At 36.4% G+C, this 24,718-nt stretch overlaps 2 protein-coding genes and 2 long non-coding RNA genes across 6 annotated transcripts; 2 read left to right on the top strand and 2 right to left on the bottom strand.

Annotated features, from left to right (window-relative positions):
- Window positions 1-4,820: 4,820 nt before the first annotated feature.
- On the bottom strand, window positions 4,821-6,328 carry LOC112199077. Its single transcript, XM_040517527.1, has 3 exons — window positions 5,727-6,328; window positions 5,493-5,611; window positions 4,821-5,387 (listed from the first exon to the last, which is right to left on the bottom strand). The coding sequence occupies exons 1-3, from the start codon at window positions 6,298-6,300 to the stop codon at window positions 4,986-4,988; spliced, it is 1,095 nt and encodes a 364-aa protein (XP_040373461.1). The 5' UTR covers window positions 6,301-6,328; the 3' UTR covers window positions 4,821-4,985.
- A 1,188-nt stretch (window positions 6,329-7,516) lies between these two features.
- Window positions 7,517-9,213, top strand: LOC112196385. 2 transcript variants are annotated; one of them, XR_002935163.2, is made up of 6 exons: window positions 7,517-7,647; window positions 7,739-7,815; window positions 8,109-8,164; window positions 8,268-8,346; window positions 8,435-8,568; window positions 8,792-9,213. It is a non-coding gene; the product is annotated as an uncharacterized LOC112196385 (long non-coding RNA). The 2 variants fall into 2 exon arrangements; XR_002935162.2 differs by lacking the exon at window positions 7,739-7,815 and having other exon boundaries at window positions 7,574-7,647.
- A 9,631-nt stretch (window positions 9,214-18,844) lies between these two features.
- Window positions 18,845-19,412, top strand: LOC112199904. Its single transcript, XR_002936100.2, has 3 exons — window positions 18,845-18,994; window positions 19,085-19,168; window positions 19,306-19,412. It is a non-coding gene; the product is annotated as an uncharacterized LOC112199904 (long non-coding RNA).
- Window positions 19,413-20,576: 1,164 nt separating this feature from the next.
- Window positions 20,577-24,253, bottom strand: LOC112199903. 2 transcript variants are annotated; one of them, XM_024340888.2, is made up of 8 exons: window positions 24,086-24,251; window positions 23,482-23,641; window positions 23,249-23,311; window positions 22,470-22,536; window positions 22,175-22,275; window positions 21,983-22,027; window positions 21,114-21,587; window positions 20,577-21,017 (listed from the first exon to the last, which is right to left on the bottom strand). In XM_024340888.2, exons 2-8 carry the CDS (start codon window positions 23,614-23,616, stop codon window positions 20,847-20,849), a joined length of 1,056 nt encoding a protein of 351 aa, XP_024196656.1. In that variant the 5' UTR covers window positions 23,617-23,641; window positions 24,086-24,251; the 3' UTR covers window positions 20,577-20,846. The 2 variants fall into 2 exon arrangements, with proteins under 2 accessions (XP_024196656.1, XP_024196658.1); XM_024340890.2 differs by lacking the exon at window positions 23,249-23,311 and having other exon boundaries at window positions 24,086-24,253.
- Between the last annotated feature and the right edge of the window lie 465 nt (window positions 24,254-24,718).

Genomic DNA, 24,718 nt, shown 5'->3' with positions numbered 1-24,718 from the left:
GATTCTTAGGATCATAACCAATATATATAGGAAGTGCTGTTCCCTGCTCTCTCTGTTACAAAGCATTAAGTCCTGCCCCATAGATAGGAGCTTGTTTTCAGAGTTGAGGAGAAGATCAATACTAGTAGCTGTTATCTCATCTACTGCAATGGCTCCAAACAATGAAGAAGGTATGTCCAGAAAATCATATTATTTGGTTCATGATGTGTTGATTAATATTAAGTGTGTTTATGCCATTGTGAATTGATCTTGGATTAATTGCTCATTAAGTTTAACAAATGGTATCAGAGCAAGGTTTTCACAAACATAAATCAATTTTTGATTAATCAATTTTGGAAGAACCAAAAGTTTTATTTTCAGCAAAAATTTACAAAAATTCTGTTTTAAACCTTGCTAAAGAAAAGGACCACGAGTGGGCCAGTTTTTCGAAAAATTTTCTGCCCAAACCAGCAAAAATGCTGACCCGGATCCAATCATTCAGAACCCCTGCAGATGACCGTTGTATCCTAACGGTCATATTTGATTTGGGGATTTAGGGTTCTATCCGGGATTGAAAGCGCAGGGGACGTTCGTGTCCTCTATGGAATTCAACACACCAATTCTGCGGATTAAGAAGCCGAATTAATCGATTGCTGTTTTGGATAAAAACACATGCTTCCGCGATAAAGTTTTGCAGCAAATTAAGAAGAACAAGGTTAGAATTTCTGGAAATTTTAGGTTTTTAAAATTTTGGAGTATTTTGATTATCGTAATATGCAAGAATAATAGAGGCATTCCCGGCGTGCACCTAGGTTAGAGTAGATGGTGACCGGATGAAACTTAATTTTCAGAATTTGTTTTTGTGATGCGATGGTTTCCGAAATGAGCATGAACTTGAATATCTTGATGTTTTGATATGATTTGTTTTACATGTTGTGAAGTTTCTGTAATTGATGATCTGTGATGGCATGAAATGACATGTTATTAAGTTAATCTTCCTATACATGCTTATTGTGTTAAAATTGCAGATTGAATAAAATTTCGATTGATAGTAAATTGTCTTTAAGAAAGAAATTTTTTGAACAAAACTTCTTCATGGTCTGAGAATTTAAAGAATTAAGAAGATATGTTGCACAAAGCAATTGTCTATCTATCAGTTGAAATTCATTAAGTTATTAAAGGACCTGAAATTTGTGCTTTCTTTTAAACTGTGCATATAGTCTTCCAAAGAAGTGTGAATTGTATGGTTTAACTTGATAAGCAGCATTATGCATAAATTTTGGATTCAGCTTGGGATTCTAGAGACTTTTCTTCTGTCATAAAGATGTTGATTGCCTTTAGAATAAATTGAATTCACTACTTGTGGCATAATGATTGAGAAATTTTTTTGAATATCATGTTTTCTGCTATAAAAGTGATGCTTGATATTGACTACAGAATTGGGGCTAAAAAAAAAAAATTGCATTATTTGCTTTTGGTATTGTTTTGTTTAGCTAGATGGTTTGTTTTCTGCTTGTGTGTTTACTTGAACTGCTTTAGAATTAACACATGTATGCAGAAAACCTTTTGACAAAACTTGTTTAGAGAACTGTTGAAAACTAAAACTTATTTTTCTTTGTTTTGCTCCCTAGGAATCACCTACATGAACCTGAATAACATCCAGATGCTTACTGGATCCAACTTTAAAGCTTGGAGGAGTGGTGTAGAGTTTTATCTCATGATGCATGAAAACATGGACTTGTGTTTTACTAATGTAGAGCCTTATGGAATAGACGCCAATAGCTCACACTACTACAAAAAGTTAATCACACAACACTAATCACACAACGGAACACAAATTATCTCTGTTGTGTGTTGAAGTCAGTTTTATTATACAACGGTGTTGATTATATTCTGTTGTGTGAATGCCAACAAAGTGATAACTTTTTTATCGGAACTACATTGCACAACGGAATTAAGCATGGTCCGTCGTCTGAGCCTTAAAAATTGAGCGGCAGATTTCCCTCCACTCTTGAGTCTTGGTTGCCTCTTGAAATCTGAAATTTGGGCTACTTGATACAACGGTGCTTGAGGTTTCTGTTGTGTGATTGAAAACTGGATGCCAAATTTTGAGGAAGCTTGCTTGAATGTCTTCCACAAGGTAAACCTAGTGCAAGTTGTAGAAATTAGACAACAGAAGTTATACTTTTCTGTTGTGTGAAGTTGGAATATAGGCGGCAACATTTTAAGCCAAAATGCTATGGGCGCGGTATATTTCCCTCCATGTGTTTGGCATTTTGATTTTTGTAGTGCACTCTTACAACATTTTGTTAGGTTTGTGTTGTGTGAGTCACTTTAGAATTTATTTGAAGTTTAATTATGCCTCCCACACTCTTGAAACTCTCTCGACAAAATGAAATGAAACTCCCAGTCAGTCCTCTCAGACACACCCTAAATCTCAGTCGGCTCTCAATCCTCTCTCACAAACCCTAAAGCGGCCTATTTGGATCTCTCTCACCATCCTCTCTCTCTATCTCTATGCGAAACCCCTATCTCTCGTGAAAGCTCTCTCAATCTCGATCTGCAAGTCTGCAACCATGGCCTTCATCTCAATCCATCGCATAATACCATGGCCTTCATCATTTCAGCCGTCAAGCAAGAAATCCCCAAAATCTCCTCCCCCAGAATGAATGTATATAATTCATTCATTATTGATTCTCTAGTCATGGGATTCTACTTCAGTCATGCATAGACTCATTTCTCCTCCCCCAGCACCGCCGCGATGACGTCGACCGAGACGGAGGACGCCGTACAACGTCGCACCGCCATCACCGATCACCGCAAGAGGTTACTTCAGCACAAAGAGCTTAATCCCTAGTCCGCGGAGGTCAGATTTGCACTCCAAATCCTCCTTATTCATGTTCGATTCTGCATCTGCAACCGGAGAGCGTCTCTCTCGCCATTGCCGAACCGGCTCATAAGCAAATTCTAAAGTCCAGAGGTGTGTTTCGATTTAGGTTTTCTCATCTTTTCTTCTGCTGAATTTGATTCTGTATTTAGCTTTTTTTTCATTTTCGATTGAATTTATTTCTGCTTTATCTCTCTCTTAGAGCTTCATCTACGCCTGAAGAGTTGAGATCTTATCAAGGACGATCGATTCAGCTCTTGCAGGATCCGAAGCACCATACAAATTCAAAGGTACGCCTCTATCTTATTTTATCATAATCGAAATTTGCTTATTTGAAATTTCTGTGAGGCCAGTGATGTTGCTATTGCTATCTTTGTTGGTTGTTTAGCTAGAGTCTGTGTTAAGAGTTTGTCTGAATGATTGTTACTATCCACTCTAGAGTCATTTTCTTTTTCAACATGAATTTTGAGATCGATGCATTATTTTTTGGGGGAGTGGGTGTTTATTGCACACCAGGTGTTTGATTCAATTCCCCTTGAGCTGTGTTTGGGGTTTTAGAATGGAATCATCAATTGAAAGACTTGTGCATCTTCATAAGATACTAATTCTGATTTTCAAGTTAAGTGGCTTACAGAATCTAGTATTTATTGTAGACCTCTTGCATCTTCATTTGTTACAAACTACAGTTTCATTATTGACAGGTTCTTTGCATCCGCATACCTGAGGAGGCAATTGATCTGTTTATGGTGGAGATTATGCACATGCGCCATAAATTTGATGCAGATACACGTTTGGTATGTTAATATCTTATATACTACTCAACCTTTAAGATTCTCTTTTGATCTTGATCACTTGATGAATATCATTGGATGTAGTTCCAATTCTTTTTGTTTCTTCATTCCAAGATTCAATGATGGAATTGAAAATCATATTACTGCAGGCTAGATCAACTTTTGTTTTTGATTGCTGGGCTTGATGTATGCTTTGTCGGTGCTTTGTATATGGGATAGAAGTTTCTGTTGTCATTCTACAGTTTCTCAGTTAATCTATGTCTTATTCTAGGTTGAGGGTCTTGTCCTTGATCATGGTTCTAGGCATCCTGATATGAAGCGACGAGCAGAGAATTGTTACATCTTGACAGCCAATGTATCTCTGGAGTACGAGAAAAGGTAAATATGTAGAAATTGGGTTGTAAAGAAACCTGTGTAAATTTTGGTGTTAATAATTTATCCAAATGTTTCTAAAATTGTGGAATCAGTATTTATATATGGAGCTCTTTATACTTTCTTCACAAACAAGTTATTTGTGAGCAAAAACCATTGTCTTAAGAGTATTTTGTTTTGCATTGTGCTTGCAATATGGCTTTCACTTTTTATTCTTAAAGCTTGTGAACAAGATAGCAGTCCTTTGTGTAGATATCATCTTCTGTTCTCATAGTCATGGATTTTTCTATTCAAATGCGGAGCAGAGAGAAGCAATGGTTTTAGCTTAAAGTCGTTAGGTTGACGAGAGAGTTAGAAAGATTATTGAGCTGAAAAATAAGGTAGAATGTTTTAATTGATACTGCATTTTAATTGTTGATGCAGCACACTAGCATTCCTGCACATGCTGAAATGATTCCTATACTTTGTGACTTGCAGGTTTGTTCTGGTAATGACCAAGGTTCTAAAAAACGCTAGGCGCTAGTCGGGCGGAAGGCCGGGGACTAGCGCCTAGAGGCCTAGGCGGGAGCCTAGGCGGGGACTAGGCGGTTTTTTTTTTTTAATTTTTTAATTTTTTTATAACATATAAATGATATAATTATAAGTTTATAACATATAAATGATATAATTATATAAAAAAACTGCAAAACAGAGCCTAAAACAATTGCAAAAACAACCTGCAAATCTGCAATTTAGTAACCAAATCCAAATCTGCAATTCAAAGTCTAAATATATCTAATTCAATATTTATCAAGCAACATTCCAACCAAGCAACATTCCAAATCTGCAACATATAATTACATTGTCATAAATAAAAATATAAAAGGTAAAAAGGGATCCTCAAATTCCAAATCTGCTATATGTTATAATTATATAAATCTGCAACATTCCAAATCTTCCACTTCCAAGTTCCAAGCCTAACCCTCAAATTCTTCTTCTCCATATCCCTCTAGTACTCCCTCCTCATCGGACTCAAACTCAAAAGTCATCTCATCTTCTTCCTCTTCATCCGATACAAAATCCTCCTCATGAAGTTCCCTAATTTCTTGAATTCTACTACTTCTCCTATGCTCTAAGCTACTATCCACTCCCAATCCCGATCCCTCTCCAACTACTTCACTAGTAAGATCGGAATCTACATCTTCATCACCACCATCCACAATCCATCCTTGGGCCATATTAGCTTCACATGCTAGTAATACATCCACATTCTTCTCTTTCATTCTTCTCTTCTTGTTGATGATCTTGGCATTGAATTGGACATAAACTAAATTGTTCAACCTCGTTGTATCTAGTCTATTCCTTTTCTTTGTATGGATCTACATAAAGAAAAAAAATGAGTATATTATGAGTTTCTAAATAAGTAAACTACATTCCTAGTTGCTTATAAACTTACAAAAATGCATAACTAAATAAATACTTACCCCCTCAAAAGCGCTCCAATTTCTCTCACATCCGGATGAGCTTGTGGTCAATGAAAGTATCCTTTTAGCCATACTTTGCAATCTTGGTACAAGGTTTCCATAAATATTCCACCACAAAACAAAAAAAAAAAACATAAACAAAACAACAACAATAATGAATTAGCCAAACTCCAAAAACAAAACAATAACAATTGGCCATATAAAAAAAATAAAAAATAAGTTGGTATTTCTTACCCGGATTATAAGTGTCATCATTTTGTGTGCATCCCGCCTTAGCCAAACCTCTTCCAAATCCATCCTGTTTCTTCAAATACTTGTGCAATTCTACATTTGTCACCAAACTTTGAGTTTGAATGTCATCAGGAAAGAATGTCTCAACACAAGTGAAGAACCCATCCATAACCACATTATCATTCTCAAGACTTGGATTGGCATATGTGTAGTAAGGGTTCAAGAGGTAACCCGCTAAATGCAATGGACTATCAAGTCGACCACGGGCTTTTCCATCAACAATGTCAAGGATTGGACGATAGTGAGTTTCTTGATCTTTGAATGCCATTTTAATCTCCTCCTTGGCTCTAAGTAGTTCTCCATACACAAAGCCCATTGATGGCTTTCTATCCCCATCAACAAGGCGAAGCACCTTGACTAAAGGGGCAAACACCTTCAAGCAAAGACTTACCCCATTCCAAAAAGAAGCACTCAAAGCAATATTCACCGCCGCCTTCCCCTTTACACTCTTTGCATGCTTGCTTTCATTCCATTCATCACTAGTAATCATAGCTCTCAACTCATTCTTCTTCTCCATCAAGCTTTGCAAAGTGAGGAAAGCTGTTGCAAATCTGTTGCAAATTCTTCTTCTCCATCCAAAACGGCCAAATATTCAATTAAGCAAAACAGAACAATCCAAACTTAATGTCAACAATCAAAGAACAAGAAACTGACCAAAACAGAACATTCCAAAATAAATGAGTAAATGACAGAAGCTTCAAAGTTCAAACAATCAAACATTCAAACTTAATGTCATCAACAACTCAACAAGACAACAAGACAATGATTGTCAATCAATCAATCCAGATTCCAGAAACGGAAACCATGAGAAACAGGCAGAGAAAGTGAGCTTGAAGCCTCAAAGTCTCAAACACGAGTCCAAAGTTCAAACCATCAATTCTAAGAGTTTCATTGATACATACAATACCCAGCAACTAAACAAAACTACAAAAGACTCACCGAGCTGCAGAACCCAGAAATCGAACCGAGTGGCTTGAAGAATTGCTGCTTGAGTGAATGAGTGGCTTGACAGCTTGAGGAGGACTGGAGGAGTCGAAGAAGCTGAAAGTGAAACCCAGAAATTCAGAAATTCCGAATTCGATTAAAAATTTAAAACCCAGAAATGTTCTAAAACCTAGAAATTCAACTTACCAGAAAATCGTGGTCACCGGCGACTCGGAGAGAGGCTGAGCACTTGAGCAGCTGATAATAGATTAATAGTGCGGCCGGACCGCAGAGAGAGGCAGAGAGACTGAGAGAAAGAGACCGGAGCTTTTTGCTTCGATTTGGGATTTGGGTTCAAAACGTCGACCCTCAGTCCTCAGAGGCTCAGAACCCTATCTTCGATTTGGGAATTGGGAGTTTGGCCAAATTACGAAAATGTCTTTAAGTCTACCAAAAAAAAAAAAAAAGAGGGGCAAAACCGACTAATCGCCGACCGCCCAGATCCCGCCCAGGACCGCCCAGGGCCGCCCAACACCGCCTAGGCCGCCTAGGCGGCCGATTTTCTCCTCACCGCCTAGCTCACTCGACTAGGCTAAAATCGGAACGGCCAGGAGGCGCCTAGCGCCTAGGCGGCGCCTAGGCGGCCGCCTAGCCCGTTTTTTATAACCCTGGTAATGACAATAATTTTGTCGTTATCAATCAGAAGGGAATTGATCCCCCATCTCTGGACCTTCTAGCAAGGGCAGGGGTAAGCATGAATCATTTATTTATTACCTTCTGTCAAATTTCTGAATTGGTTGTAGTAGTATACCATTATCTATCTTTAGCAATCTCTCATTTTGATAATCTGAGTTTGGTTAATTTCAGGACCGCTCACTCATTCAAGAATCAGATTTGGAGTTCCAAAAGCTTAAGTGATCTTTTTGAGCAAATGAGGCAGGTTCGGTACTTTCTTGCTAAACCATATTCTTAGTCACTTTTATTGGTACTTTTAGTGATTTGAACTTGTTTTGATTTTTCACTCTAACCAGAGCGGGGATTAGATTCCCTTAACCATATCCTGTGGAAGATGAAGGAGTTTACAGAATTTGTCTTTTTTGTGAAAAAGGTAATTAATATGAATGTTCCTATAGTCATTCCTTGTTTAGTTTGAAGTTAATTGCTGTATCATAATATTGATTGCTTGTCTATTATGCTTTCTATGTCCTAGAAAAGAAAATATTTTTTGTGCAGTAATGACATAGTATATGTGGCAGAGAAGGTAAGCCTGCAAGAGAAGTTGCAGCTTTACAACTTCTAGATTTGTTTGGTAATCCACATTTCTCTATAAAAATGTGTTTGACTTTATCATGTCTTTAGTAATTGATAGAGTACAGACTGACAAACTGAAGATTTCATTAGGCGTTGATGATGATTGTTATCCAGACTGGAATCATGACCTCCTTGTGGCATGGAAGGTAAGAGGAACTAAACAGATCATATTTTATTTTATTTTATAGGATATGTGCTTTGTGTTCTGACACACTGCCAAAAGGTTTTTCTGACACTTGTAATCTGCAGATTCTGGCAATTGAGAAGCTTCCAAGGTTTCCACATACCATAATTCTCGAAGGTGGAAGCATCCATGTAGATGGAGAAGGTAACAATCAAGGCACTATGAAAGCTCGTTCTGTGCAAGCACAGTTGTCATCTTATTTTGTTAATCATAAATTGCTTTCTTCCTTTAGGGACTTACCTCACTACTGAGGAGTGCCTGCTAAATAAAAACAGGAACCTAATTTGATGAAGGAGCAAATAAAGGATCAACTTAAGGCATATCTTGGAGTGACGAAGATTATTTGGTTCCCCTGTGGATTGTATGGTAAGAACTATACTTGGCTACTATCTAATGATTGGTTTACTTTCTTTCATTTGGGAATTAGGTCACTTATTTTTTACTTCAACCTAAACTGTGTACCAACATGCTTGGCAGGAGATGATGATACTAATGGCTAGTCACCCATTTTATTGTTAAATTGGAAAATTATTAAATTTCAAACTGTGTGGAGCATTTTTTCAATCTTGCATGTTCATTGTTTTTACAGTTGCAGGCACAAGACTTGCAGCTTCTTATGTGAATTTCTACGTTGCCAATGGAGCAATCATTGCGCCACAATTTGGGGACCAAAAATGGGACGATGAGGCTGTCCGAGTCCTATCGAAAGCCTTTCCATACCATGAAGTAAGCTGAGTTTATTAACTTTTATTATCACAATTGATATCAAGTTCAATGGTCCTAAAGTTTGTGTACTATCTAAAGCCTTTCCATGCCAGAAACTTTGTGATATTGTGATCCTAATGAGCTGTTTTAACTGTACAAACAATTACTAGTGTGTACTGTGCTAGGCTTAATATAGATTGTAAACTGGAATCAAATATAAAACAGAACGGCTCGATGCTCTCAATGCTAGTGTAAACAAACAATTAAAAATTGTAGATCAAGACGGATTGATACTCTCATATCTTAATTGATTGCTCACTATCTTCAGGTCTAAATGGTACAAACAAGAAGCTGCTAAATTTAAAGTTGAGATAGGCATTCAATGCTAGAAGGTGATGGAACAAATGGAAAACTTCCTTTGAAACCTATTATATACTTCCAGCCATGGAGAGTTGGTACAGTTTAGTATCACAATGCTTCATTTTTCCTATAGGTTTTGGATATTCTATTTCATATGGTTATAATCAGATCGCCCTTAATTTGTTGTTATTCTGATATGCAGGCTTTTTATTTTTTGTTCTTGAAAATTGCCTAAATTTTGCATTTGCTTACTCTGTGGTAATCAATTATTGCAGAACCATGCTACTTTATTTAAGATTTCATGGATTGCAAAATGTTGCAACTTGTAAATTTGCAATTGCGTGAGATGGTGCTTTATTTAGCTTTGGATATATTTAGACTTTATGGGAGGGTCAATTATAGGATCCTTCATTTCTTTCAAATGCTGCATCAATGACGTATATATCTTCAATACAGATTTATAGCTAGCTTTGATGCCCCTTCAATTATATGATGCGCGGCCATTCTTCATACTGACCTTTGAATAGATTGGAATTATAAAGCCTATATTCTGCAAGTTGCATTCTTTCTCTTTAAATTCTGAACTAGCTAATATATGAACATCGTCAATTATTTGGCTCTTTATGCATTCTTCTGTGTTCTTGCTTTCCCTTCACTATTCAAATTATTTGTGATGCTTATTTCTTTCTTTTCAAGAATTTAGGCATGTAGAAAGTACAACACTCATCTGAAAGCTCTGTTTGCCCCCCTTGTTAGAGATGATCAAACTTAAATCTAGCTATTAGAGTTTTTCTCATTGAATTTCTGTTTTGTACATTTTCATTTAGATGAGTTTAGTTTTCTATTGTAGGTACTGTATGTATCATGCTCTTCTGCTGTAATATGTGCTACTTGCGAAGCTTCACAATAACCTTGGAGGTCATGCAAGTCAGAATATAGTGCACAAGATGCTTGATAAAATGGCACATGAAGGTTTGTTGATGTCAAAGGATATTGTATCAGCTTTTGATTCATGTATAGCTACTTCAACATGATGAATTTCTACTTGTGCTGATAGATATGACATACAACAATTATCAGCTTTGATTCATGCATGCATGGGTCTAGCTAGACTAGGAATGCTTTCTTTGTTTGTTTGATAGTTTAATTATCTAGTTTGGATGTTTGGTTGTACTTGACAAATGCAACTCATATAGTTACACTAATTATATGGATCAATGTGGCTTTATATGTACTGTTCATTCGGTAATATATATTGTTCATTTGATGAGGCAATCTCAGTTGTCCAAGGTTTAGTCATACAACACAATGCAGAATAATATGTTGTTTGATTGTAAAAGGATTCAAAATTAAGGCTTCTCGTACAACAGTTACTAGATGTTAGCCAATTCGATTACAATATTCACACCACAGTTAAAACAATATAGCTGTTGTGTGAACTAACAACCAACAACAGAAAATAACAAAATTCTGTTGTGTGAGATTCATAACACACAACAGAAATAAAATTATCTCTGTTGTCTGAATCAATTAACAGACAACAGATAATTTCATTGTAGTTGTCTGTTACTTATCTCAGACAACAAAGAACAAATTATATCTGTTGTGTGTTATGAATCTTAGACAACAAATAAACAATATAGCTGTTGTGTGTTATGAATCTCAGACAACAAAGAAATCACAACTGTTGTGTGTTATGAATCTCAGACAACAGCTAAATTTCATTTTCTGTTGTCTGAATGGCCATGTCAATGCCGAGGCATCCCCGCGCATGCTATGCCAGGCACATGCCTGCGCAGAATTCACACAACAAAAATAATTATCTGTTGAGGAAATAAATATTGCACAATGGTGAAATCACCGTTATGTGATTTTTCAATCACACAACACTCGTTTAGACCACAGTGAGGCTGGTCATCACACAACACAAAATGTCTGTCGTCTGATTAACTTATTGTAGTAGTGTCATCTGATGAGAAAAAGTATTATCGAGATTGCCATAGAGCAAATTATAGGGCTAAGAATGTAATGAGAACCACCATGTCTGATACTGTGAGGGGTAGCATAGATGAACCAGCCTTAGCAGTTAGCAACTGATTATATGGATGCTATACTCGAGAAATTCAAGGAGAGCAATAAGGCTGAAGCAGCAAGACTCAATAAGGAGATGAATGAATTAAAATATACTGGTAGTGGAGGAGTTAGGCAGCACATTTTGAAGCTTACTGAGTTAAATGCCAGACTCAGGGATCTTGATATGGGGGTTAAGGATGACCAACTTGTTCACAATGCCTTAGATTCCTTGCCACCTAGCTTCAACACCATGAGGACTAGCTACAATGCACAGAAGGAGAACTGGACCTTGAATGAGCTTATTGCAATTTGCGTGGATGAGGAGAGTAGAATGAAGAAGGAGAAACAACCCTCAACCTCAGTCAATCTAGTTGAAAAGCCAAAGAAACAGAACAAATTCAAGCCTAAGAAAACTATAGCTAAGCCATCAGGAAATACTGCAGCAGCTGAAGTTAACAAGCCATTTAAGTTCAAGTGCTACTTTTGTAAGAAAGTAGGACATATGAAGAAGGACTGTACAGGTTTTAAGGCATGGCTTGTGAAAAAGGGTAAGATTGATTTATTTGATCATTTAGAAACTTTTTCCTTAGAAGTTAATTTTGTTAACATTGAACCTCATTCTTATTGGTTAGATAGTGACAGTCCCTTACATATTACAAATTCTTTGCAGGGATTCATAAGGAAGAGGAAGCCAAGAAGTGATGAAGCTAACATTTACATTGGGAATGGAATGAGGGTTGCAGTCAAGGCAGTAGGATCTTTAAGACTAGATTTGGGATTAGGAAATTTTCTGGTTTTAGATAGTGTTTATTATATTCCCTCAATTAAGAGGAATTTGCTTTCAGTTAGTCTTTTGGTTAAGAGTGGATGTAATTGATGCGGCTTAAATAGCCTCACAATTTAACCCTGCAAAATGTAGTTGTCAGTATAGGATAAGCAGGGATCGTTCAGTCCGGGGATTGTAGGGTACACCTACACAAAAAGGTCAATTAACAAATAAAAGAATAAAATGGGGGGTTTTGAATTTTGGTTCCTAATCTACTTAAAATAAAAACAAAACAAATAAATCTATATACAATGATCGACTTCCCTAACCTAGACCAATATCACTTAGAAATTACTAAGTGTAAAAACAGAAAATTCATTTCAACATGCTACAAAAATGTGCCCATCTTAAATGCCTAGATAAGAGCTCAAATGAAAAGCCTCAGCGGATCAATCCACTTATCTGATTCATTCTAATGTAGGCATGGATCGGAAAAGTCCTTACCAAGCCTAATACTACTAATTTTCGAAAACACTCAGCGTAATTCTCTTAACTAGTAGTATTATCTAACCCTCGAATCAACTCACACATGCAAATTAACCATTACACATAGAATTTAACACGTAATTTCCAGAATCATTTAATCATTAAACCATGATTTTTACCACCCGTTAGAACTAATTACTACTTGTTTAACTCAGCGTCTTAACAAATAACAATTACTCTTGGCAAATTAAGCAAACACACAAGAACTCTCACCGTTATTCTAGCATGCAAACTTATTAACCTAACTCTGAAAATTACCTAAACACGTAAAAGGGCACAAGATTGTAACATGCATCATAAAAGAATTCTCGAAATTAACTCAATAATAAACTGAAAATCTCAAAAATATTAATAAAAATATTCTGAAAATTTCATGTCTCCCATTACATAACTCGCAAATTGAAACACACAAAACCGAAACAAAAATTATAAGTAGAGTCATAGTTACACTTTGAAACTTTCCTCAGCGGCTTGGCAACAAGGTGATGAACTCGTCTCTGCTATGGTGGTGGAGCGTCCTTGACTCAGCGCCTTAGAGCTTTGTAGATTGATGGATGTTTGGTGTCACGGTCTTGTAGGTGATGAAAGTTTAAGGAGTGAATTGGGCAGAGTCTTGGAAAAGTTTTTGGCCAAGAAGTGATAGGCAATGAATTATCTTGGTTGGGAAGTGATACTAATTCTGTTCTTGACGTTGCCTATTTATAGGGGAGCATTGGTTGGCTTTTGTCGATCATACCCTTCATCATTGGACGGATGAGATTGCATCATAATTCCTTTAATTTTCCAACTGAAACATCTCCTTTAAGGCCTTAACTCCTCTCATAATGGGGCAATTCCTTTAATTTCCAAGCTAAAACGTTTTTCTCTTATTTATTTTCCAGCTGAAACATCTTTCACTTTTATTCTTCAACTGAAAACATCTTTCTCCTTTATTCCCCTTCTTCATTGCTTGGTCAAATATCTTAATGCTTTATTTTATGACTCCATCATTGCTGTTTCCAAGAGTTCAACCAGGCAAGGTTTCCTACAACAAGCAGGAGAATATCAGAATTTTCTGCAGAAAATAAAATGTAAAGACCGCAAAAACAGTCGACAGTGAGGAATCCTGATCCAGCTAGGATTTTTCATGAATTTTACTTTTTCCGCTTATTTCACTCCAAACACTCAACAAGACTCTAAAAACGACTCAATGACTCAAAACACTAAACTTAAGGGAGAAACAAGGCTAAAATGGGGCACATATTCAATAATATCGTCACACTTTTTGCTCCTATCAGTAATTTTTACATTGGTTCTAATGGAATAAAAATTTTCAAGGATTCTCTTGATTTCTTACTTAAAGATTATTCCATTTTTGGTTCTAGTGTTATTGTGAATGATTATTTTAGATTGAATTGTTCATTAGGTTAACAAGAAACTTTACTTGTTGAAAATAACAATAACACATCAAGAATAAACACCATTACTGGTGTAAAAAGAACCCTACACTACAAAAAATCTGCATATTTGTGGCACAGGAGACTTGGCCACATATCAAAAGATAGATTGAAAGTACTTGTGAAAAATAAAACACTTCAGAATTAGACTTTGATGATTTTGAGAACTGTATTGAATGTTATAAAGGAAAAATGACAAACTTAAGAAAGAAAAATGCCAACAGAAGTAAGAAACTGTTGGAATTAATCCATACAGATATATGTGGACCTTTTAGACACAAGACAATATGTGGAAATATTTACTTCATTACTTTTATAGACGATTTTTCCAGGTATAGCTACATCTACTTACTGTCAGAAAAATCACAATCACTTGAGGCTTTTAAAATTTTCAAAACTGAGGTTGAACATCAACTGGACTTGAAAATTAAGGTTGTGAGGTCTGATAGGGGGGGGGGGAGAGTTTTATGGCAAATTACTTAGCAAGGACAACAAAAGGGTCCTTTTGCATTATATCTGCAAAGTGTAGGCATAAAGGCTCAGTATACCACACCATATAATCCCCAACAAAATAGGGTAGCTGGAAGGAAAAATAGAACTCTATTAAACATGGTAAGAAGTATGATGTGTACTTCTGGATTGCCAAAAATGTTTTGGGGAGAAACTTTAAGAACTGCAAATTACCTTTGCAACAGATCCCCAAGCAAAGCTGTAGATAAAACACCGTTTGAATTATGGTGTGGTAGGCCACCAAGTTTACACCATTGTCTCATGTTTGGGGATGTAAAGCTAAAGAAAGGATTTATAATCCAAATTTAGGAAAGCTTGATCCAAAGTCTGTAACTTGTCATTTTATTGGCTATTGTGAAAAGTCAAAAGGCTATAAACTTTATTCACCTCATCATTCCCCCAGAGTTTTTGAAACTCATCAAGTTAAATTTTTAGGTGAAAGTGTCAGCAACACAAATTTTGAGGACTTGTCCTCAGATTTTGAGGAAATTGTAGAAAATGTGGATAATATAGCAGTATTGCCAAGCATTCAAAATAATTTATTAAACTCAGGATTGGCTCAAAGTCAAAATCTAGTTGAAGGTCAAAATGCTGTAGATGAAAATTTAGAGGCTAATGATCATGATTCTGAAATGGCTGAATTAGACTTAGGACAGGAGCAAGAGCAAGTGACTCAAACTGAACCTCAAAATGAACCTCAACTCGAACCTCAGCCACAACCTGAATCTCAACCACAACCTGAACCTCAACCACAACCTCAACCTCAACCTCAACCTGAGCCACAACAAAATCAAGTTGTGCAACCTAGAAGATCACAGAGAGTGAGGAAACCAAGGTTTGGAGGGGAGGATGACATTTATGAAGTATATCTAAATGAAGTTGAGTCTGCATTGTCAGATGACAATGATCCCACTAGTTTTAGACAAGCAACTGACTGTATAGATTCTTATGCTTGGACTCAAGCTATGATTGCAGAACTTGATTCTATGTATAAGAATGGAGTTTGGGAGCTAGTTAAGCCAAAACAAAATCACAAACCTATTGGCTGCAAGTGGGTTTTTAAAACCAAAAGAGATGCCAGTGGAAACATAGAGAGACATAAATCTAGACTAGTTGCTAAGGGTTTCACATAGAAGGAATGGATAGATTTTACAGAAATTTTCTCACCTGTTTCAACTAAAGATTCATTTAGAATCATAATGGCTCTAGTAGCTCATTATGACATGGAATTACATCAAATGGATGTAAAAACAGCCTTCCTGAATAGGGAGCTAGAGGAAGAAATCTTCATGGTACAACCTGAAGGTTTTATTGAGGCAGGGAAAGAAAATATGGCCTGTAGACTTAAGAAATCCATTTATGGACTCAAACAAGCTAGTAGGCAGTGGTATAAGAAATTTGACTCAGTTGTTTCATCTTTTGGATTTTCTGAAAATCTAGTTGATGAGTGTGTTTATCTTAAAGTTGTTGGAAATAATTTTATCTTTCTTATCCTGTATGTAGATGATATTCTTCTTGCTAGCAGTAATGTAAAATTGCTGAAAGATACTAAAGCTTTCTTGTCAAGTAATTTTGACATGAAGGATCTAGGAGAAGCATCATATGTATTAGGAATTGAGATTAAGAGAGATACGGGAATGTTGGGATTATCTCAACAAAATTATATTTCAAAAATTCTGAAAAGATTTGGTATGGAAACCGCTGCTAATGGTGAAGTTCCAATGTCTAAGGGAGATAAACTAACTAAAAATCAGTGTCCTAAAACTGATATTGAGAAAACTGAGATGGAGTCAATACCATATGCTGGACTAGTATGGAGTTTGATGTATGCACAAGTCTGTACAAGACCAGACTTGTCTTTTGCAGTAGGTATGTTATCCAGATTTCAGTCAAATCCTGGACATGAGCATTGGACAGCTGATAAGAAGGTTCTAAGGTACCTGCAAAGGACCAAAGACCATATGCTTGTGTATAAACGTGTGAAAAAGCTTGAATTAGTTGGCTTTACTGATTCTGATTTTGCTGGGAATTATCCCACATCTATGAAGTCGACTTGTGGCTATGTTTATATGCTAGTAGGTGGTGCAGTAGCTTGGAAAACAATGAAACAGTCATTGACAGCTACTTCTACTATGCAGGCAAAGTTGATAGCTATATATGAAGGAGTGTGTGAGGGATTGTGGATCAGAAATTTTATTTTGGAGACTAAAGTGTTGAGTGATCTCGTTACTGGTTGAAGGTGTTTTGTGATAATGAGGCTGCTGTGTTCTTCAGTAAGAATAGTAAGAGGTCAAATAACTCTAAGCACATAGATTTGAAATTCTATAGTATCAGAAGGAGAGTCAAAGATGGTGAAGTGGAAATTTCTGGAATCAAGACAGGTGACCAACTTGCAGATCCATTTACTAAGGCATTGTCAGTAGCAGCTTTTAAAGAGCATTCCAGGAATATGGGAATTCTGTTGAGTTTTGAAGATGCTTAAGTTCAGTGGGAGCAAAATGTTTTTTGAGGAAATTGTTTTTCAGTTTAGTTTTGTTTTTGATCAGTTCTTGATTTTCTGTTTTGAGTTATGTAACAGAAAACGTTGTACTTCATGTTTTGACTTAATGAAATGAGGTATTTTCAGTTGATATTTTGACAACCTTATTTATTCATTTTTGGTTAAATTTATGGTTGTTGTATTTTACCAGTTCAGTTATCTATGCATATATTCAGTCAGAAGCAAACATTGATCCATTGTGTGTTAAGTTGTGTTTGCATTGTGATTTTGATATTCAAAATACTTAGGTTGGACTGTTGTCAAATAACAACTGCAGGTTGATATAAAAGGTTATTTGATTGCATCACATTAAGTTTGAACTCATGTGAAGTGTAGAAATTGTTGTTTTGTGTTCTGGAACGAGTATGCTCATTTGAACATATCTATTTCTTGATTCTGCAATGGTTCTACATTTTGACAGAGTTGAATGGATTTAAAGTACACTTACATCTCAGTGCACACTTCAGCTATTTCTGGAAATTGTTTTGGGTCAGTTTGTGAATAGACTATGATGGTCCAAGTGGGAGAATTTTAGAACCAAAATGGACCTATCATCATCTATTATGCAGAATGCAAATTGGATTATAACTTGATTCATTAATAGGAGTTGTAAGCTAAGTACAATACCTAGAAACCTATTGAGACATTTATATCAGCTCATAGGTTAGGAATCCATTAGTTGGTTTACATTGTAATCTGATTTAGTGTTGCATTAGGTTTTCTAGTTGTTGGTGACTTGGTTGCTAAGAAACATCTTTATGGGAGGATTCTTAGGATCATAACCAATATATATAGGAAGTGTTGTTCCCTGCTCTCTCTGTTACAAAGCATTAAGTCCTGCCCCATAGATAGGAGCTTGTTTTCAGAGTTGAGGAGAAGATCAATACTAGTAGCTGTTATCTCGTCTACTGCATTGGCTCCAAACAATGAAGAAGGTATGTCCAGAAAATCATATTATTTGGTTCATGATGTGTTGATTAATATTAAGTGTGTTTATGCCATTGTGAATTGATCTTGGATTAATTGCTCATTAAGTTTAACAAAATTGCCCTAAACTAAGTCTCGTCAACGGCTGACCTACCAAGGAAGAAAGAGCACTTCAGGTTTAGGGCTTACTTCATACTCGCTTATAAGAGGGCGCTTACTAAAGGGGATTCAAAAAAAAAAGGACTCAAAATCTTTCTATTCCCCCGGCACTGTCACTGGCTCTGGCTCGCCTCTACTAGAGAACTATAAATTCTGGCCTGCAGGAGAAAGAAGCTCGACAGGACCTCTTTCTTCATTTGGCCCACTAAAAAAACAGGAAACCGCAAACACTGACATTGCCACAAGCGGGAAGTACTTAAGAAGAAGACTCAGGAGATCCACTCTCTTAGAAGAGCTTACGAATAATAAGAAAAAGTATAAGAAGCTAGCTGGTCTAAAAGTGCTCTTAGCAATCGATCCTTAGTAATCGCTAAATAGGGGCCCCTAGTTGTTCACATAGATTTTTGCAGGCTCGAAATCCCCTTAGTAGATACTAAGCAAATTTCATTCCCTGATTACTATATAATGTAAATGTCTTACCTTACTCTAAGATCTTCTCTTAAGCTATCGAATAAGCCAATATCTTCTATAGGACTAAACTAGATCAATTATAAATTACCCTACGACTGCTGTTTTGGCCCCTCTTAGAGTCTTAGGCAAGTAAAGACAAAAGTTTACCCCTACAACAGTGCAGGTTTTGATCACTTGGCTTGTATTTCTAAATAGGGGCTGCAAAATTGACATAATCCCGAAAGAACAATGACCTTTTTTGCTCATGTGACGTGAACAATGAGATTCGCTTTTGGAATAATGTGCATTCGTGTTTCTAAGGTTAAATTTTGGTATCTACTTTAATTCTTTGAAAGTTGCCAGTAATTCTGGTTTGTTTTTGTTCTAAATCTTAGTCATTGAATGATGCAGGGAAGTTCAGCACAGGTGAGGTTCCTGCCAAGAATTGGACAATTTATTGATGCTGAGAGTGATAGGCAGACACATTCACTGCAGGTCTGCATGCATGATTAGCTGCTATTTATTTCACTAAATTCTTAACAGTTTCGTTGATCTGTTGACCTGCAAAAAAATGTCTTGTATTGTCATATGTTGTTACTAATCAAACAACACAATATTTTGAACTTATACAGGGCACTCCACAGAGGTGCACTCTCTTTGTTGGGATACAAATGTGGCTTCGGTCATTCAAGAGTATGTCAGAGTGTCTCTGGAAAGTGCATTCACGAGCTCAGTTCTATCTCCATAAAAATGTTTGGTGGAGTTTTTTTGTTTTGAGAGAATGTTTGGTGGAGTTATATAGTTTTATAATTGTCCTGCATTTAGTAAGTGCTATCAAGTACTTAATATTTGGTTCTTTTTTAGCTAGCAGATAGAATTCTCTAGCTATTTATTCAAACAAAATAGAGCATGGTACTCTAACATTTATACTGTTCTGATGAAAAATATGAAACTGGCGTATTAATCACTGATCTTAGGTTGTTCCTGCTAACTTCTTTTAAGCTGTAATTAAATCAGTGTTATTCAAGCTTTCCCTTAATGTTTTTTGTAGAAGTGCAATGCAAATTGGTATTTAAAAGGTGTAGATGTACAGCCCGTTTTCATTCTGAAAGTTTTCCATTCTTTTTGTAGGAAACTCTAGAAGTTGAGATTAAGATGCTCAGGAAGAAGCTGACCTTTAAAGCAACTCCAATGCCTAACGCTGATCCTCTTTCTAATATCTCTAGGTACTTGTTCAAGTCTGCAGCACCTGTTGAGTTTAAGGGTCTGTAGATTCTGCAGATTGCTGATGAAGCAAGGAGTGCTGTTACTAACATTACCAGAGAGGTCAAGGTACCTAAGATGGGTCAACTTGCCTACGAAATTTGAAAGCTCATCAATTATTAGGTTATGCAGATCTAACACATACAAGCACCTCTAGTTTGAAATGATTGTACGATGCTTGATTCTGAAGTGGTAATGCTGATTTCAATTTCACATTGGTTGACTTATCGCCAAATTAATTTTATGGACCATTTGATTGTTCTTTTCCTGCAAATAGTGAACAACATTTTCCAAGAATAGAATCATTGTATGCACCCTTAGCTCTGTGCCATGCATTAGTTTTCTGCATGCCTTCTGTTAGCATTATGGCTGGTCTCTTGATCTTGACAAGTAAATGCATTCAGCTTATTGTCTTGCTTCAACTGATTGAATGAGCTCATCAACAGGGTTATGGGGCCTTACATACAAAATTATTAACAACAAATCCCGCAGCATAGCGCGGGCGCTTTTGCTAGTATGTTCGTAGATCAAGAATCCGGTCCTAATAATTCATACAAACAGCTAATGCTGTCATTTTCATTTCCTTAAATCTTGAAGTTACTTAAACTCAACTGGAAACACCTGGAATATAATGGCAATCTATCCCCAAGTGGAAATCAAAATGTTCCCTTATAATAGAACAATAATACAATTAGAAGAGAAACGTGATCAAAGTTGAACTTACACAGATTGATTTAATTTACAGTATAATAATGAATAAATGCCAACAAAAACTGGATTAGACCCATTTACTGTTATATAAACTTTCGACTTCATTATCATTAACCCCAGCAGAAGTAGACTTCTGTATTATACGGATAGAAATTACGTTGATTAAGGGTTGGTTTTTGAGAGCTTCTGTCTTTTCAGTTCACTTGTTAAAAAATTTCCATACATCTCTGTCCGCCATCTCCTTCACTAGATGAGCACCAAAAATTCCCTCTTCATCTACCAGGCTTTTCAGGTGCCGAGCACCGCCGTTAAAGCTAACATAATTCCTTTTTGTGGCCAAGTATACAACACCATATGGTGGCCTTGAACACTGTTCAGTTAAAACAAAAGAAATTATTTTCTCCAATGAAGATATTCAAGTTTGTCCAAAAGAAAACATTGGGATTAAAGGAGCCAAGAAACTGACCTTTTTTATGAGCGCATAAAACTTTTTCAATGAGGTTAATGAATATGGGATCTCGGTCATCAAGATAATATCATATCCACCTTCTCCTTGTTCGGTCTCACTCGCTCTCTCCCACGCCCGACTTCCTGAAAGCTTCCTTGATCGCCTTGAGGAAGATTCTTGTCCCAAGATGCTTCCATCTTGGCTGCTGCTACAACCCTCCATAAAATCTTCCTCAGAGAAGCTCAGGTTCATTCCTGCTGTCACTTCAAACCCATCATTCCTCACAACAGACAAGACAGTGGGAAGCTCTTCCCAGTCACCAGCATAAAAGTGCACCGACTGGGTCACAGTTTGTCTTGATGGAGTCAGGGGGCTCTCTGGCTGTCGGCTCTGCCTATCTCGAGCTTGCTCAAGATTGGCAAGGACATTTGGTATTGTTGTGCATCTAATACTTTCTGCACTGAGGTCTTGAAAGTGCACTGTGGCCGCTCCCTATTAATCAGTGAGTCAGATAGGAACATTCCAAAATAATTTCTAGCATGTAACACAAATTGCGCTATTGAATGTTTTTGTTTCTTATATAACTGGTCACTTATTTAAACTTCTACTCGAGTACAAAGCCATTGTGCACACAGAACAATACCATCTGAACAATTGAAACCTAGAATCCCATTTTCGTCAATATTTTGCTATATGCCTATGGAAATATTTAATACATACGACACTTCAGGTAGAGTAAAGGTAATCATTTATTCCAGTGTTTACAAAAATGCATTACTTACTGAAACATCAGGATAGACAAAAAGAGGTACGGAAAAAAAAAAAAAAAAAAGGATTGAGCACACTCGCATACAAAACTTTTGGCTACAGGATTTATTGATGCATACCTTCAGACAAGCAAAAATTCCTGGAAGGCCATAGCTGCAACCCAGCTGAAAGAACCACCAAGTGTGTGGATATTAAACACCCAATCAACAAAAGGAAGCTTAATACAAGAACAGCACTAGAATGATCAAGCCTATAGAAATCAAAAACCTCCTGGAAGACAATGCAATAAAATTTGAATTCAATAGACGTACCTCAAGTACCCTTTTTCCTCTAAAGCTCAGTTGCCCATCTCGAATCTCATGCTTCAGGACATTAACAAGATCAATAGAGCTATCCCAAGATTTTAGATACCCTGCATAGTAAATGAATCTCCGGTTTTAAACTCAAATTGAGCAAGTTGATAATCCTTAAGACGTAGTGAGACTAGGATAGTAACACTATCGTATAATTAAGACTGCCAAAGGTGGATAAACATCAATTCAAAACATAGAGAATGAAATTGCATTTGAAGCCTTCACTTTAAGTATTGGAATATCATGTACCCACCATCTGGTTTTGAAGATATCATTTCTGAACCATTGAAGCCGATGATATCAGCAACACTAACTCTTCCCTGTTAGAGATTGAGAAATGGGTAAATCAATCTTATGACCACAATTTAAGATAAGATTAATGGATAACACACTTGAACTGTCAATTCTACTTTTTCAACCATTATGACAAAATTTTCAATAAAATTCATGAACATATATATAGTTCCAATAAGCTCAGATATTTCTCTTTTGCAGCTATCCCTAGAGACTGGAAGCAGAAGCTCACTAAGTTGTCTAAATTTTAAGTTTTTCTTGTTATAGGCGGTTTGCGTGTTTTCTTAGCTTGTTTAAGCGTGAAGCTTTTTGTTTGCCCAAGTTTTCTCTTAGTGTGGATTACTTGTCCACTGCTTTGCAATCTCTCTTTATTATCATCACACAATTCTGTAAGCCACCACAGGGAAATAAACATTCAGCAATGTTAGGAAAACAAAAGAAAAAAGGTGTGAAGGTAAGTCACATTCCAAGATTATATTAAGAGCACACCTCATACACCAGAATCTTGATAAATAACAACAGTGCCCATAAAAACTGATCCGTGAAAGGAATAGACATTGGGTTAGTTCTGTTGGTATAAATCTCTTAACATCAATAAATGGTTTTGTTTTTATCTTTATTTTATTAACAACGAATTTCAGTCTGCAATTAATCTTCCATAAAGTAATGAAATAACTATGTTTTTATACCAAGCCAAGACATAAAGGAGAACCAACAAATAGTAGAATAAGGGCATACCTTTGACGCATTGAGTCCTTGCAAGTCAATATTCTCACCAGCATACTTGTATGGGTGAGTTGACTGCATTGTATAAAGAGAGCACTTTTAGAAATTAAAAAGATCTTGTTAACTTTCTCTGCTGTAACTAGAGGTCCAAAACCTAAGACCCCTTGATATAGTAATGAAATTTTTTATTCTTCAGTCAAACATAATAAAGCTTTGATCACAAAATGGTTGAAGATGAGTAATACCTTGGAAGGGAGAATCTCAACAGCCGGTGAAGGGAGATGTGATTCTCTCTCTGAAATAGAGGACAAGCTGTGACTTGCTTTGTCATGAGGCACCAAACCCGGCAAGCACTGTGCAAGCAATGATGGTGCGCGCATGATTTTCTGATGTCTAGAATACACCCTGCAATTATTGATACATCACGTTAGTACTTGCAGCATTCCAAGAATCTTAAGTTTCAGCTATACTTGTTCTTTTTCTGATCCTAAGTTGGGAAACCAGCTCAACAAACACTTACCATGTTTGAAGATATTGCATTGTGAGTCAAAACTTAAGGACCCAGAAAATGTTTGTTTTTAAAATTTAGAAAAATTGAAGAGAAACAAGAACAAGAATGAAGAAAGCAAAGGCAAAACTGCATTGCTTGCATTCACTAGCTAATACTAAGCACCCAGTACAAACTCCAATTACAGAAGAACATATATCAAGTTAGAAAACTAAATCTAAATAGATTACTCAATTGGGTTTTGCAGAAAATCAAAATCAAAACCAAACCCAAACGCAACAAGTACGTATGATCCAAAAGCAAACCCATGAAGCATATCGAAATCAAGAAAGGAAAAATACCTTTCACTAACTTAAGCACGAGAATCTGAATGAATCGGAAGGAACAATATATAGCCTTGGAGTTGAGAGAAACAGAGGAGGTTGTAATCAAAGTCAAAAAACCAAACAAGAACAATTAGCTTCTGAAAGCAGAAAAGAAACTTAGAGGGAAGGTTCGGTTTTCAGACCCGACCCGCAATCCAAATTACCAAAATGTCTACGCAATTACAGGGATGATTGTGGTTAAGCCTAGTGCCACTTCGATAAATATTAAAGAATATAAGGGCAATTTCGGCACTCAAGTCGTCGTGGTTACTTGCTTCGCGTTACATTCCAAACGTGTAGAACGAAGTGTTCGTCAAACCCTGTACAGTCAACACGTGTAGGTTGGAGGTAGGTGTCTAGGTGACACATTTTTCCTCCTGTCATTGTAAGATTGGTTAATGTTTGTTTTTAATCAGTAAATTAGTGAGAAGTGCATTTTTAAAACTTAAATTAAGCCCACCGATTTTTTTTTTTTTTGAAAAATATTATGTCGATATATATTAATATTCAGTCAAAAAAAGACCATTACATATCCTCTCTCTAACATCTCTGCGTAGATAAAGGGTTTGTGGAAAGCCACATGATACATAGATTATGTCCGATCATTTG

This window comes from Rosa chinensis, chromosome 4, assembly GCF_002994745.2.
Source record: "Rosa chinensis cultivar Old Blush chromosome 4, RchiOBHm-V2, whole genome shotgun sequence".
Taxonomy (NCBI): domain Eukaryota; kingdom Viridiplantae; phylum Streptophyta; class Magnoliopsida; order Rosales; family Rosaceae; genus Rosa; species Rosa chinensis.
This window is presented reverse-complemented; position numbering and strand designations above follow the sequence as displayed.